We start from the raw sequence: 15,016 nt of genomic DNA, 5'->3' as shown, positions 1-15,016 counted from the left end.
GACAAACAAAACCTAGAACACCAAGATGAATTGAAAACAAAAGCATATGAACAACACTTTCAAATACAGTGTATCGATCTTTAATATGAAATGGCTTTTATCAAGGTGTGAATTAAAAAAATTCACAAAAACCATCAGTGATACAAAACATTCGTCACTAGGAAGAAAAAAAGGTATTCATATGTTGAATAAAAAAATCTATAATAGCAAGGTAAAAAAGTAAATAATTTATTACTACATTTTCTATATACAGTATTTTAATTACTGTGAACCTAACAGACCAATTTTACATTGAATGTACTTTATTTACAGTGTCAATCATATCACATATTTACATACAAACAAAATTACTGCAGTATATTTACTGAAATGGTCTGAATTAAGACCAGCAGGCTTATGGGAAGACACATCACTATTCTGGATAATTTGTAACAGCGTGTATATAAAGTCAAATGAACAAAATAGTGTTGAATATACATTTATGATTCATTCATTCATTCTTCTGTACAGTTGTCCATCAATGGATATCAACAATAACCAGATGAAAGTACAAAATAAAAATGCCAAATATTTCAGAGTACGACTGCAGATAATGTACTACTCTGTTATTCCATACTGGAAGGTACCCTGTATTCGTCAACTACACTCACGCGTGACTAAAAATGATGGAAAACTAATGCATCTCTTAGTTACTGACCCAAATCTAACAGAAATGGGTTTCGGTCACTCAAAGGCCATTAATACACTGTACACATTCGTATTGTACAGATTATATAGGATTGAGGTTCACTCTGGCCAAATAAGTTTCAAGGGCAATTGACCACATTCTTTAGAGTAAAGTGACCACCATTCATGTTCCCTGAACATGTCACACACGTTCTACAATGAACAGTCAATAAAACTTAGTGTTCATATTGAAAATGGTTGGGTTTTTTGCAGCAACGCAGACAAGCAGTTTTCTTTTCCCAAAGCAACCGGTCCACCCCATTCGCTACTGCTTTTCCAGGGCCGGGTCCATGTCCTTAACTTCGATGATCGCCGTCTCCTCGGCTTGTGTGACGACCGTCTCGATGCTGCTGGTTGGCACGGCGACGATAGTGCTGCCAGCCCCTGTCACGTTTTGCAGCGTGGTCCCCAAACCGGGCAGGGTCAGCAGCTGGAAAGGGCTGACCACTTTGACGATGGTACCTCCATCCTGAATGGCGGCCGTACTGAGGACGGTCAGATTTGACGCATCAGGTTGGATCTCCACCGTGCTGGGAAGGCCGGTAGCTGGTGTGGCCAGGACTGTGTAGCCCCCAAGAAGCGGTGAGCTTGTGGCCGTAAAGGTGGCTGTTTGCGACGAGCTGCCAATGGTGGAGCCTTGAATGGCTGTCATTACTTTGTCCAGGGGAAAGTTGGCCAGCTGAGTCAGCGGGATTCCTGAGGCCAGAGTGATCTGCGCAGGCTGACTGGGGAGATGCGTGGAGACGGGCGTTGGCCCGGAGACAGCCCGCGTGAGCCGGGGTCGTTTGGGAGTCGGAGGAGAGGGTGCCGGCGAGAGGGTCATGAGGACATTGTTCAGATGCTGGGATTTGCTCTTCAGTTCTTTTGCGCGTTTTCGGTGCTCGTCGCACTGCTGTTCTAGGGCTGTGGAAGAACAGCGACAGGGAGGAATAAGAACCTTAGACAGCTGGTAAGCACTGCAAGCATGTCGAGCCTGGGCCTAGATTTCTGCTCACCGACTAAGCTGCGTGTGTACTGCTCCCGGTACCGATCCATTTGGCTTTTGTGACTCGTCAACACCTTCTTCACAAGGTCCAGCATGCCAAAATTCTGCACTATGTTATTCAGCAGCACTGCATCTGAGGAAAACAGCAAGTGATTTCAGAAAGTTGAGAAAAAACACAGAGGCAAATTCGAACTTCTGAGCAAGTACTCTTAATGTATCCTTAAATCTTTTAACATTATATCTCAGTCAAGGCTGTGAGGCTTCTCCACAACAAAACACCCAACTTGACATTCAACACATGCAATGATCTTCTTAAAATGAGAACCAGGTGACACTGACCATTGACCTGTAATGGGGGCTGCTGAATTCGGTCTTGTAGGCCCTTCAATGTTTCTTTCACCTCTTTCTGAAACTCCTCAACGACCTCTTCCAAAAGACCTGCATCCTTCAGTCCTTGCCAAAAAGCAACGGTATCCTCTACAAGCACAACCCAGAAAACCTGGTGAACACGGGCAACACAAACCTAAACCTAAGATACAGCGTCATGAACTTGGTATTTGGGCAAATCTCAACATGAGACACACCTCCTATCGTTGTCACCCACTCTGTGCTGTCTTCAGAGGCTTCTATTGTGAACGTTGTCGGTGACCCATTCACTGGAAACGACAACAGCTTTTTAAACAAATGAGCACAGGAAGCTAACGTGCTAATAAAAGGACACCGACTACAAACAATGTTTGTCTGTGCTCCGTTTACACACTACATAAAGAACTGGTCTTTCAAGTACATTTCAGAAGAGGAAGTGAACTATATGCACAAGTACTGCGCACTATCGAAAAGTCCGATTAACATAAAGCAATTATTTTCTAGAAGCACTGAGACAAAGACCTCCAACATAGCATTACATAATAAAAAAGTGATGTTCTCTAAAAAGAAAAAAATGCTTTATTGACAAAACAAAACAGGATGAGCAAGTTTGCCACAAAAATGGCCATAGAGACGAAGCCATAAACTTTAGTTAGTATCGTTTTGCTAAACAATGATGTCAACACATAGGCAAATAAAAAATGTTTTTGGTCAGAAGATACAGAAGGGGGTATCATTGTTTGTACATAGGAAGGACTTTTTTTCGTCCAGGTACATTTCAGTTTGTGATTCCTCGGTCTCACCCAGTATCGGAACACTGTTTCCCCGAGATGGCTTGCTATAAAGACATTTATACGTATTTCACATGGATTCATCACACCTGAAGGTGAGGGTGGCTGATTGACAGGGTTACAATTAAAATAATAGTAAATAATTAATAATAAAATAATTAGAATAATCAGGGCACAGTTCTCTGTACCAGACACACAACTACAACATCCACAGACCCCACCTACTTCGCAAAGGAAACATTAATGATTACAGATAAAGGATTACCGTCAGCTGATGAGGGGGTGACCGGTACAAATTCTGTTGATTGCTGAGTGCTAAACGACACCCTGCTCCCCACCAGGTCGATCTTGGTGCTACGACACGTATTGGAGCATACCTTGGAGTGCTGATAAAAGTCGAGCTCCCCTGAATCCATTATTTTCCTACGAGAGCAAAACAAATACAAATTTAAAATGTACATGTAAGATTTCATCACTGACCCTTAAAAAGAATAACCCCAAAAGTGCTTGAAAACTGCTAAACACGCAGCACAATGGCTGGAAGGACACGCTTAGAGACATCTGTGAAAGCTGACCAAACATTTATTTGTATTCATGCGTTTTCTGGGGAGTAATAGTGTTCTCAAGTAACAGCACATTTCCTGTTTCGTGAAAATACCAGATTATGCATCACACTCCCAAATCTGATGCAATAGTCACAGATCAGGGAATGGAAAGTGTAGGTGTTTTAAATTAATTCTCTTAAAACAGCAATATAGCGTAATTAAAATAATAATAATAATAATAATAATAAACAGGAGAGCAAAGGTCTCCCAGCATCTGACTGTTGTATGACTGCAGTAAAAGTCAAAATATATTCAGATAAGAATGACCTATCTCCATGCCTGTAATAAAAAGAAACTCACAGGAACAGAAAGGCAGAAAGACACACCTTAACATGATTCCGTTCAAGCGGATCGCTCGCTTCCAGTCCTTCAGCGTGGACTTCCCAGACAGATGGACAAACTCTTTTGGGCTAATGAGATGTTCATTGTACTGAAGAAATGATAAGAGTGAACGTGAAGAAATGAACACAAACACATACGCTCATACCAGAGTAATAAAAAGCGTCATTTTGTTCTACAGGTCATCTGTCAAACTCACTTGGACACATTTGATGTTGATACCGGGACAAACAAACTTCTTCCAAATGAGTACACCCTTACTGTCCCCACATGTAATGGGGTAGATTATCTCAGGCTCCATATTCTCTGCTTCCTCGGAAAGCTTCATTGCTGAAAAATGCCAAAGAAGTTCGATGTTAACTTTGCTCTGCACATAAGGATAAAGGTAAAAAAGAGCGAAAAACACAGGCATACTAATCAAATGCCGAGCCCAATAGGCAAGCAGACAAGCCTTTACGTAAGAATTAGGCCCAAAGAAGCTCATTGTGCACTGTTTTTACTAAAGAAAACTAAAGTTACAGAATACTTAGAAAGAATATAAATCCCAGTTTATTGAATATACTGCTACAATAACCCCCCAAAACCATACTGAAATGGATTAAGGCAATACAATTTCCTATGATGTGTATGCCTTAACCACTTTTTCTTGTAACAATTCTCCATGAAAAGTATCGCTTACAATTGTAATAAATAACTATTCAGTATCAAAGTACACTCAAAATCCTAATACAGAATCAAATCATGACTTTGGACCCCATCTACATAAAGAATAGTTTAGGAAGCAGGACAGAAAGGATACGGAATGAAGGCTTTCTCTGTCTTTGTTGTTATCAAGAAACCTCTGGCAGTGTTTATTTTCAGCTTAGTTTCGATTCGCTGCATTTAGAGTTTGACTGGCAAATAGCCAGTGATATTGAAGGATGATAGACTGAACCATGCAACGAAGGGACGGCAGAGCGAATGGGTGTCCTACTGAGGATGTGCATTTCCATTCTAGGGTTATGGCAATGGGATCAACCAACCACCAGGTGACAGAGAAGGAAAAAAGAAAGACAGTATAAAAAAATAACAATAAACACTTAATTGAATGGGGGGGGGGGGGGACTCAGAATCAGGACATATGGCAATAATTGTGGTTTGCGCAGATTTACAGAGAGTTCAGTAGAAAAAGAAAATATTAAAACTACTTACATAACAAGGACTAAATGTGAATGTGAGACTTCATCTCCAAAAGTCATGTCCCATCTTACATTCCTTTCACTGCATGATTTAGGTATGCCTATTAATATGCATACACACCTATATACGGTTATACGCATAATAGGTCTCGTGACATTAGTGGCTCTTAAAAAAATGGAATGCACATCTAGTTTCTGTGTACATAATGTATAGTTACACATATTTGCATGTTTCAACAAGTAGGACAAATAAGCTGAAGCCAAACATTTTTTATTTATTGATTTCTTTCTTTTTTAACCACCGCTCTTAAAATTACCTCAAGATGGATAAGCAGTATAGATATAATATTTCCCCCCTTCAAAGGCATTTTCTTCGGAGTTTATTTATTCAGGTGTTATTTAAGAAACACAGAAAACAAGGGTAACTTAGAACCAGCTGAAGCTTAAAGGTTTACTGAAATTAATCAGCAGGAACACGTCATATTTCAAAGACTTGAACACAAATATGTCAGGTTGCTTATTACTTCTGTTAGCCAGCGATATATCTTCGAAATGACACATTTTCAAAAATGTGGTCCATAGATCTACTGTTTAATTAGTTCACCAAATGATTGTTCATTTTCTGCGGTAACTTTTTTTCTATTTTTATAAAAAGCGATTGAGATCAAAGTTAGACTTAGGAACACTGACAAAAATCAAAAGAAACAATAATATTACTTATGTAATTATTCTAGATAATTGACCCAAGTCTCAGATAAGCTGGAAATGTACATTTCTATTAACGCCCATTACATTCACGCTTCATGTACCCAATAGATGAATAAAATGTAATCAGTATATATGGGATAATGCATGCCAGGCCGCATTTTTTTAAATGCATAGCTGCAGAGGGAAAGAACCACCCTACATACTGCGGAATGCATTTAAAAACATATAAGGCATGGCTTGGACTGCATTAACCTGCTTATCGCTTGCTTACTACACATTTGGGTTACATGCTTGTGTGCAAAGGTATTATTTTCACATTTGCGAGTACCGATGGGCCCATAACGATGCTCATCTTCTCCAGTGATGCAGCTTCTACCTTTGCAAGGCGTGTATTTACCTCACCTATACCAGCTTGTTGGTTACCGGCCCATGGGCCAATGAACAAACTTGTGGCCTCACAAGACAGGACCAGACGCACAAACTTCATCGTCCCTTTAATCCCTCTTCCAAGTGCCGATGGGCCCCAAACAACCAAATGTAATTAAAGAAAAAGAAAAAAAAGTCCACAAAACCAATATCCCAAATAAGTACAGCCTAACCAAAGTAATTAAACTATCACAAAACCCTCCCGCACTCAATTACTGGGATTAAGTCCTTCATCAGGACTGAACCAGCACCCTACCCTACCTGTCTCTGTCTTTAGTAACCTGGTGTAGCGTACTTATTTCCTGCTGGATCAAACCATGTGATTACCAATAGGCACATCAACGATAAAGATACTACACAACTTTTCAAAACATCAACTATGCCCCTATAAATATATTCTAAAACTGACCAATACCATTGTATAAATGTCAATCATAATAAAATTCACAATGAATAGTTAACTTAATAATAAAAACCTTAATACAAATCAAACTCCCCCCCCCCCTCTGTCAAAATGTAATATGGGAAATCCCATTACTACTGAGCAGACCCCCCAAACTACAATACCCAGTAGCCACCTGGGCTACTGCTCCTCCTGCTCCCCAGAGAATGGCAAGTTAAAACCTTAAAATATACCCACTTCCTCAATCTCAAACCCATATTCCAGTTGGCCACCTGAAATATGCCACCAACAATAAACTATATTGTGTTTATACACATGCCAAGAGTTTGAGTGCCAAACAAATAAAAGTGGTTGGAACATGGGTGAATGATTGGGTGGAATATTTCTTTTTGCATTACAGCTACATCTGCAGTCACTTCAGGATAATATATTCATAGAAGTTTCAATAAGAAACTTCTTTAAAGTTCCTGGTTACGCAATATATGTTACTGTTAATCTCTCTGCATCCCACAGAGTTAATATGATACATCACAGTCATCTTGATATAGTCATTCTACATCCATCTATTAAAGTCAAGTTGTAAGTGCTACATTTAATAAATATCAGTGTAATCGTCTGATTCAGGAGTGGATAAGCAGTTATGAAAGATCCCAAACAGAGAACTGCCAACCCTGTACTACAAGTAATGAGGCGTGTTACTGCACCTTACAAAGAAATCCAGAAAAAAGGCTTCTTAACTCCTCAGTGACTTAGCCTTTATTCAGGAAAATACTGAACTGTGCGAGACTAATTGGTGCTCCTTATCTTACTATGTTCAAGGGTGAGAAGGAATAGCGGAACAAAGGTGGCTTTCATCCAAGTGCACAAATTGGGTTACATGTCATAAGCTGCATGTCCTGGTACCGATGCTAACAGAAACTCTTCTAAGGAAAGCCAGCAAAGATACACTAGTGTAAAGAGAGCAGTTTGTAGCTCAGATACCTCTAGCTTACAGCAACAGAATTACATCAGTGTCTACACTCGCTGGGCTAACTAACATATTCCTTAGTTTCTGTTTTCATCCACAAGTGGATCCAACAGAATCTGCAGGGGTGGGTTGTGCTACAATTTAATTAAACAAATCCTTGAACCAGTCTCCCCCCCCCCCCACTCTTCGCTTTAAGTGACAATCCATCCATCTTCTAACCTCTTATCCACACACACATAAACATACACTGTGGGCAATTTAGTGATGCCAGTTAGCCTAACTGCAAGTCTTTGAACTGCAACCTGAAGCAGCCGGAGAAAAGCAGGATGACACGGGGAGGACATGCAAGCTTCACGTACAAAGCTGGGATTCGAACCCCCCCCCCCCCCAGCATGGAGGTGTGAGTCAACTCACAGAGCCACTATGTCATCCCTTATTAGCGACAAAATCTCCATACTTACACCATGAAAGGCTCGGCATTGTAATAGGAGACATTCGATCATAATCAGTTCCTCATGATCAGTTTAGTGTAGGGCAGGGGTCACCAACATGGTGCCCGCGGGCAACAAGATGCCCCCTAGGACCACGAGTCGCCCGCAGACGTGTTCTAAAAATAGCCCAACTCTCCAGTGAGCAGTGTCTAAAATTTAATTTTATCCTGTTGCTATTCTTCTTTAATCACATTTGCATTTATATAGATTTGAAAATGACAATATCTAAAAAAAAACAAAAAAAAAAAAAACAAAACATTTAAAACATGTTTATTATATATGAAGTTTAGATAAGTTTAGGAGCGTGTTTCAAACTGGTAGCCCTTTGTATGGCTCAGTACCCGTAAAGTAGCTCTCAGTTTCAAAAAGGTTGGTGACCCCTAGAGTCTTTTTCTGATGTCATCACCTCGCATGGGCACAATGAACCCAGCCCTGGCTAATATTACCTATTACTGCTTCCTTCTCCAGAATGGGCGTTGCCGTAAAGGCAGCGGCTTCAGTCTCAGCTTCCATGCTATCCTCCGTCACCTCGTCTCTGAGCAGTAAATTAAAAGCAATGTTAGCTTGACCACAACGCTGACAACCTACAGAAGAAAAAGCCTGGGAAATCTGCATTAGCATCTATACACAGAAAGATCATAATTACATGACTATGTGCAACAATTTCCATATGCAGTCATTGTTTGGTTGGTTAGCCGATGTCTATATAGCGGAGAGTAGGAGAGATAGCAGGAGAGAAAGAGACGGGGTAGGGCTGTGAGGAAAGGGTGCAGGAGCAGGAGGGGGATAAGGCAGGTGGGGGAACTGAAGCCTGAACCTGGGTGTGGCCTGGAAAGGCACATAGATGTATAATCTGTTGAAGAACTCATCAGCATTATCAGAGTTCCCCTCCACCACCTGATCACTGGTCTGCAAGCCAGTAAGTTTCTTCATTCTATTCCACATTTTCTATGCAATGTTCTGCTGAAGCTTATGGTCCAGCTTATCCCTGGGTCGATTTCTCTCTTTGCTGACCTTCTTTTTAAGCTATCCTGAATCTCCTCACTTTGCTAAAACCTATATGTCTTTTTTTCCATTTGAAAGGCCCTTCAGATTTTTCATTATCTGGCATGTTTTATTGGAGAACCAGCACAACTGATATGATTGCAAATGTCCTTGCGAATACATCTCACAAAACGTATCCAACTCAGTCCATGTCCTCTAAGCCTTCTCTGGAGATTTCCTCACCTTCTTTTGCTCTCTCACTCACAGTTTCTGTTGTGAAAAGAGGCTGCTAGGTAATGGTGAATCACTGATCCAAGTTATGGTCATATCTGCCCAGGGATGGCAAGACAACAGATCTGCAAGCATTCCTGATATCTGAGTCACCTAAGTCCACTCTCTTATACTCTATTGCTGAGCAGTTAACAGACTGGAAGAAGTTGGTCAGAGTGGACATTACAGAGATATGATTAAATTCCCAGCGATTTTTATGAAGATGTTTGGGGTGCTTCAGCAGCTGATGATAGAATGTTTTCTCCACTGCAGTCATGACCCTGGCAGAGGGGCGCGCATACATAACAAGAACGCCAGTGTATGAAAACTCCCATGTCGATGCCTTAACCACATACCTGAAACTTTTAAGTAGTGCATCTTGGATTACACCATGTGACATAGATAGCAAGTTCCCCTCCTTTCTTCTTACCAGTTTCAACTTGCACATATGAAAGCCATCTAGTACCATTACAGATTTGGGAGGCTCAGCTCTCAGCCAATTTTCCATAAGAATGAGGCTATGGTGTCTGCATTTGTACAATATGTAAAACTGTGTTGTTTATAAAAAGCCTATAAACAAGCATCGGAAATTGTACAGCAGCATCATCTCATAGAACAGATAGGCTGTTAAGACTTTAGACTGACGTATACTGTGCAAGTAAAATGTTACACACTTCAAACAATACAACCATGACAAAGAGGAATTTCTGAACGTTAACAATGAACTTAGGAAAGAAATGTAATAATTATTTAGGAATGTTATTAAACTCTAAGATCCAAAACATCTGCCTCGACAAGTCTGCATATTATGAATGATGGGAAAATCCTCTGAAATCTTCAAACATCCATTTTTCATGCTTATTTTGGCTATGAAAATGGTTTTGCATACTCACCCTGGGTGGGAAAGATCTGTTGTGACAAGCATTGTCTTCACCTCCTCCACAACTGCTCCATCCACAGTTGTGTCTGGTGTTGTCACGACGACGACTTCCTCTACGTGCATGCTGACTTCTGAGGATGCCATAGGGGTGGTTGGCCTGACTGCCAACGCTGCAGCATTATATTACCGGGGGGGGTAGAAGGAGAAGATGCTCTCATATTTAAGATGTGAAAATTTTGACCAGGACAAGAAGGTGGAAAGTGGGTAGATGGATAAATTGAAATGTTAGAGTTACAAATACGCTGTGTTTTGACTTTTTAGGTGCAATGACTATTAGCCGTCTACAGGAAGTGCATTTTCAGTAATGATGATAATCAGTGATAGTAATGTTAACAAAGGTTTAAATGACTTCATAATTATGCTTATAATTCATACTTTTCACTGACAATTTTCCTACAATACCCACTGTAAGAAACAATCAAAATGAATCCAATACCTGCTTTAAATATTTCATAATTTAAAAAAACAACAACACTTCAGGAGAACATAACAGAATATCATATACAGTACTAATAAGGGTCTTACTATAGTAATGATGTTGACCTTGGTTTTTCTGTAATTCATGCACTACTTATCTGTATGTTGTATGCCTGCTGGTTTTATTATAAAGGAATCATAAATAATCTTTTCATTTAGCCCATTCTAAAGTAAATTTGACAAGATACCTATCTAATGAACAAATATGGCTTTGTGGTACAAGCCACCTTCATGGTAAATGTTATGTGTAAGCATGACTCACTAGTATCTACAACAGGAGTGCAAAGTTTCTTCTTTGTTTACTTAATGGAGTTTCTACATTCAGCCCATGGTAATTAAGTAATGTAACCACAAACATATTTTGTTGTCACCCAGAACCAGCTCAAAGCCAGTAACCAGGAGCCCATACAGACAGTGTCATGGAAACTGTAAAGGATGCCTGTGGAAAGCAAGAAAGTTTATCATTGATTTCTCATTAATACATGATCTTCAGAAATACAGAAGAAAATAAACGACTGAAAGTGAACTTAGTTTCGAGCTCTCTCCGTTTCAGCCATCATTTATGGTAGCCAATGACTTTATGACTACACCGGCACGGCCACGCAGACGGACATTCAGACACGCGTATATTTAGAATAAAGGGCGTTCCTTCCATAGAAGCTGATGTCAGTGAGTGATAGCAGGATAGCTCTCGCTGTCTCTGCTTGTGTGTATGTTCGGTGAAGGTTTGCGTAATGGTTGGCTCGCCACACTGTAGACCGTCACAAGCACCAGCTGCTTTCCGCACCCACATGTGGCGACTCACGGCAGCCGCGCGCAACAGGCACGAAACACTTCCTGGTACACGCATGCGGGCGTGAGAATGGGTAGGCTACTTTAGCTCAGTCGGTCTCGTGAGCGTTTGAACGTATCTGCACGTACGCGCCCCCCCCCCAGCAGCCCATACTACGTTCACTGCGCACGTTTAGCACGCCGCTCATCCCGGCTGGGGCAGCAACAACGTTCCGCCCTGGCAACCGGAGTCGTTCTTTTTGTCGCCACCCACAATGCGCACGGTTTGACGCCAGCTAGCGCACGGGCTGCCACGTCGACGCGTGGCAATCGGCGGCGGCGCGACGACGGCACGGCGGGCCGCATCATCCGTACGGCGGCTTCGGGCCGTGCGTCCTCACGTTGGGCCGCCGCCGAAACCAGCCCCCACCCCTCCCTCTTTCTCTCTGTCAAGCTCCCAACGCGCGGAATAACCGGCTTTTTCCCTCTTACCTTCTTTTGTCTGCGAATGGAATCGGGAGACTTTCTAACTTTAAACGGAAGACTGAGGGTGGGTGAATAACTTGGCGGTGCGCAGGCCATAAACCGAAGTGATGACGCATTATAAAAACAGACGAGCGCGCGGGGCGGAGCTAACGTGTCTCGCGTTACCCCGGCCGCGGCCGGCATGGAGTTCTGTGTGTCGAGCGGGTAGTGTTTTGGGAGCTATTTGAGTTCTTTGAAGATAGATATACTAGTGACAGAAGTGTATTTCGGCATAGACATAGCAATGTGGTTCCCTAACAAAGAGGTTGCGTCTGAAATAAAAGGTAACATTTAGCTTTCAGTGTGATGGACGTTCCGGTAACTACAGTGCATTACAAGGAATGTTACTGAAAATTAGGTATACGCAAGACTGGTATTTTTTCAAAATAAAATAAACAACAGATGGCACGTTTTTACGTTGATTTCTTACTGCTTTTAAGTTAAGAAAAATGAGCTCCGTTTTATGTATTGTTAACGAGCCTTAAACAAATTGGCTACTTACGTGTTGCCTGTTCCCTACTGTGCCGTATTTGCAGCTCCACATTCTCTTGAAATTTACTATGAAACATTCACACGGTAAAGAGTGTATATTAGGTATACTTGCTTACCAATGTAGACCTTCTGTATCTCCGAAAAGCGTATTATGTGAATGCAATTTATAGTTTTTCCTATAGTCGCTTTGGTACATTAATCAAATCAGGAATAAAATTCTCATAACTATACTTATACAGCCTCCACATGATTGTGTCAGTTGTGCACATCATAAAGGCAAAGTCTCATTTATTTGGTCATATTGCAAATGCTCTGGCACAGTCATGCATATGATTATTTCCTTTCATGTGTTGTGTTCTACATTATCAGTTTTTTAGATCACATCGGTCAGAATGTATAATACTGATACTCTTGAATAGTCTTGCTCCCCAAAACATCTAGGCATTAGTTAATTGTATAAGTCATTACTTGCATAATGGTTTGAACCAGTTGTCATAATTCAAGCATATTCTCTGTACATCTCTTATAATTTGTTTTATTAATGTGTCCTGAATTGATGAATTGCTCTAAGTTGAATCTTGACTTTCACCAATGAATTGGAATGTTTAAAGCGTTAGATCAACCAGTTCTTTAAAATAGCTCACAGGTGCATCAAATGAACCTTCAGTTGACAAGCATATATTGACATAGCACAACACAGTGTTACAATTTGGCAATGGAAGAACGATGAGGAAACAAACAGGGTAAACAGCTTGTAAAAAGAGGAGTAAGGCTGCTTAGTGGAAGGGGAGGGAGGTAAAATAGAGGAAGAGGTAGGAACATATATATGTGTTTGCTACCAGTGTTTGTGTGTGTGTGAGTGTGTATATATATATATATATATACACACACACACACTGTAAATGTTTACATATGTGTGTTACAGTATATGTGATGTACTGTTGAAATTCATATACAGCATACAGAAAAAGTTCAACCTTGTGCATTTTCAGTCGTCATCAAAACCTTAGCCGTAGTTTACTTCGGAAAATACAGAGTGCACTGTTATATTGACAACACGACTAAACATTTTGACCATCTTGTTCGTGAACAATGACACAAGGGCATGTCATTCTGGTGCCACTGACAAGTTCATAGACAAATATTTACCTTTGAGGGATAAACAAAGGATTTTGAGAAAGTCACAGGCTTTTGCAGGTGATCTGTCATGTGGTGCAGTTTGTATGAATTGTTTCAAGAAATGCACTTACTGTTTTGCAAATGTTAAAGATGATTCGAGAAATGTACCAGAGCGACTGAGAAAAACTGTAACACGTACGGCAAGTGGACAGGGTCAAGAGATTCACTTACTGTTCTACTAAGCATTAGACGGATAGGTTTCAAGTATATAGGTTTAGTCCAAATGACTAAATGATTGTCGCAGCCACCACACTGGGATCGTTTCATGCACCACAGTGTCTAAAGTATAAAGAGAATGATGTCATTAGCAAAAACATCCACTGCAGGAGGCCAGAAGAGAATAGCCAGACTTGCTAAAGCTAACAGCAATAGTACAAATGTAAAAATAGCAGGTCAGTATAACATGATTTCTCTGAACAAACAACTTATCTGCCTTTAAAGTGGTTTGAGAGGCAAATAATGAGTCCTACCTGTATTTGCTAAGTGTTCATAATAAGGTAGCTACAAAGTTTACAAAAAGCATGAAAAGTCAAGTTTGATTTGCTGAATGTTGAGGTTGATTCTCATTTAATTAATAGTTGATCTTTGTATAGCATTGTTAGTATTGAGCCTCAGCAGAATAGTTACATGTCTGTTAGCTCTGAGCAAGGCCCTAACCCCCCAGCTCCACGGGTGCTGCAAGCTGGTTCACACTGCATTGTGATCCTCAATCTTGCTCTCATCTGCATAAGTGTCTGTGTGTCTCATGGACAGTAAGATGAGACATGAGAAGCATTCTGACGTATATGAACTCATACTTGTGCGAATCACAAAATTAAGGATAATTTAATTGCACTGAATAAGATATTTAATATAATTTGTCAAACACAATAAACATTTTTTTTACTTCAGTTTTATGTCATTTTAAATGTTTATTCAGGATTTTGTAACATTTGAATTGCTATACATTTGTTAATTACTTATTGACATAATGTGATAAAGGAAGTTGGGTTCTTTAGGCTTTAGGTTCTTTAGTTTTAGCAACACTTAAAATCCTAGGGGTTTTGCCTCAACAGAATGATGCAATTTTCATGTAAGCAAAGCAACAATGCCACCTGCTGCAACAGATATCTTGATCTGAGAACATTGCATGCAGAAGCATCTGATGCAACATTTCCGGAAGTATGATCAAGATATAAATAAATCAAAATAACTTCCTGGACTGGAAAACATCGTCACAGATAAAATACCCCTGAAACTTGTGAGGATCTCTTTCCTGCTTTTCAGATTGCAAGATTGCATACGCACTGAATCAGCCAGCACCCCTGGAGCAACTGGGGTTAAGGGCTCGTGTTAAGGTTTCTATTATGATGATTTGATCCAGTGACCTTCTGTGTTGTTTTACAGCCTTTTA

At 40.5% G+C, this 15,016-nt stretch overlaps 1 protein-coding gene across 3 annotated transcripts; it reads right to left on the bottom strand.

Moving 5' to 3' along the window:
* Positions 1-64: 64 nt before the first annotated feature.
* On the bottom strand, positions 65-12,038 carry gmeb2 (glucocorticoid modulatory element binding protein 2). Of its 3 annotated transcripts, none has more exons than XM_023795317.2 (10): positions 11,920-12,038; positions 10,133-10,289; positions 8,432-8,520; positions 4,012-4,142; positions 3,800-3,903; positions 3,134-3,291; positions 2,296-2,367; positions 2,051-2,188; positions 1,722-1,844; positions 65-1,629 (listed from the first exon to the last, which is right to left on the bottom strand). In XM_023795317.2, the coding sequence occupies exons 2-10, from the start codon at positions 10,261-10,263 to the stop codon at positions 992-994; spliced, it is 1,584 nt and encodes a 527-aa protein (XP_023651085.1). In that variant the 5' UTR covers positions 10,264-10,289; positions 11,920-12,038; the 3' UTR covers positions 65-991. The 3 variants fall into 3 exon arrangements, with proteins under 3 accessions (XP_023651085.1, XP_023651083.1, XP_023651086.1); XM_023795315.2 differs by lacking the exon at positions 11,920-12,038 and adding an exon at positions 11,619-11,910; XM_023795318.2 differs by lacking the exon at positions 11,920-12,038 and adding an exon at positions 10,705-11,607.
* Positions 12,039-15,016: the final 2,978 nt, after the last annotated feature.

This window comes from Paramormyrops kingsleyae, chromosome 8 (genome assembly GCF_048594095.1).
Source record: "Paramormyrops kingsleyae isolate MSU_618 chromosome 8, PKINGS_0.4, whole genome shotgun sequence".
Lineage (NCBI taxonomy): Eukaryota > Metazoa > Chordata > Actinopteri > Osteoglossiformes > Mormyridae > Paramormyrops > Paramormyrops kingsleyae.
This window is presented reverse-complemented; position numbering and strand designations above follow the sequence as displayed.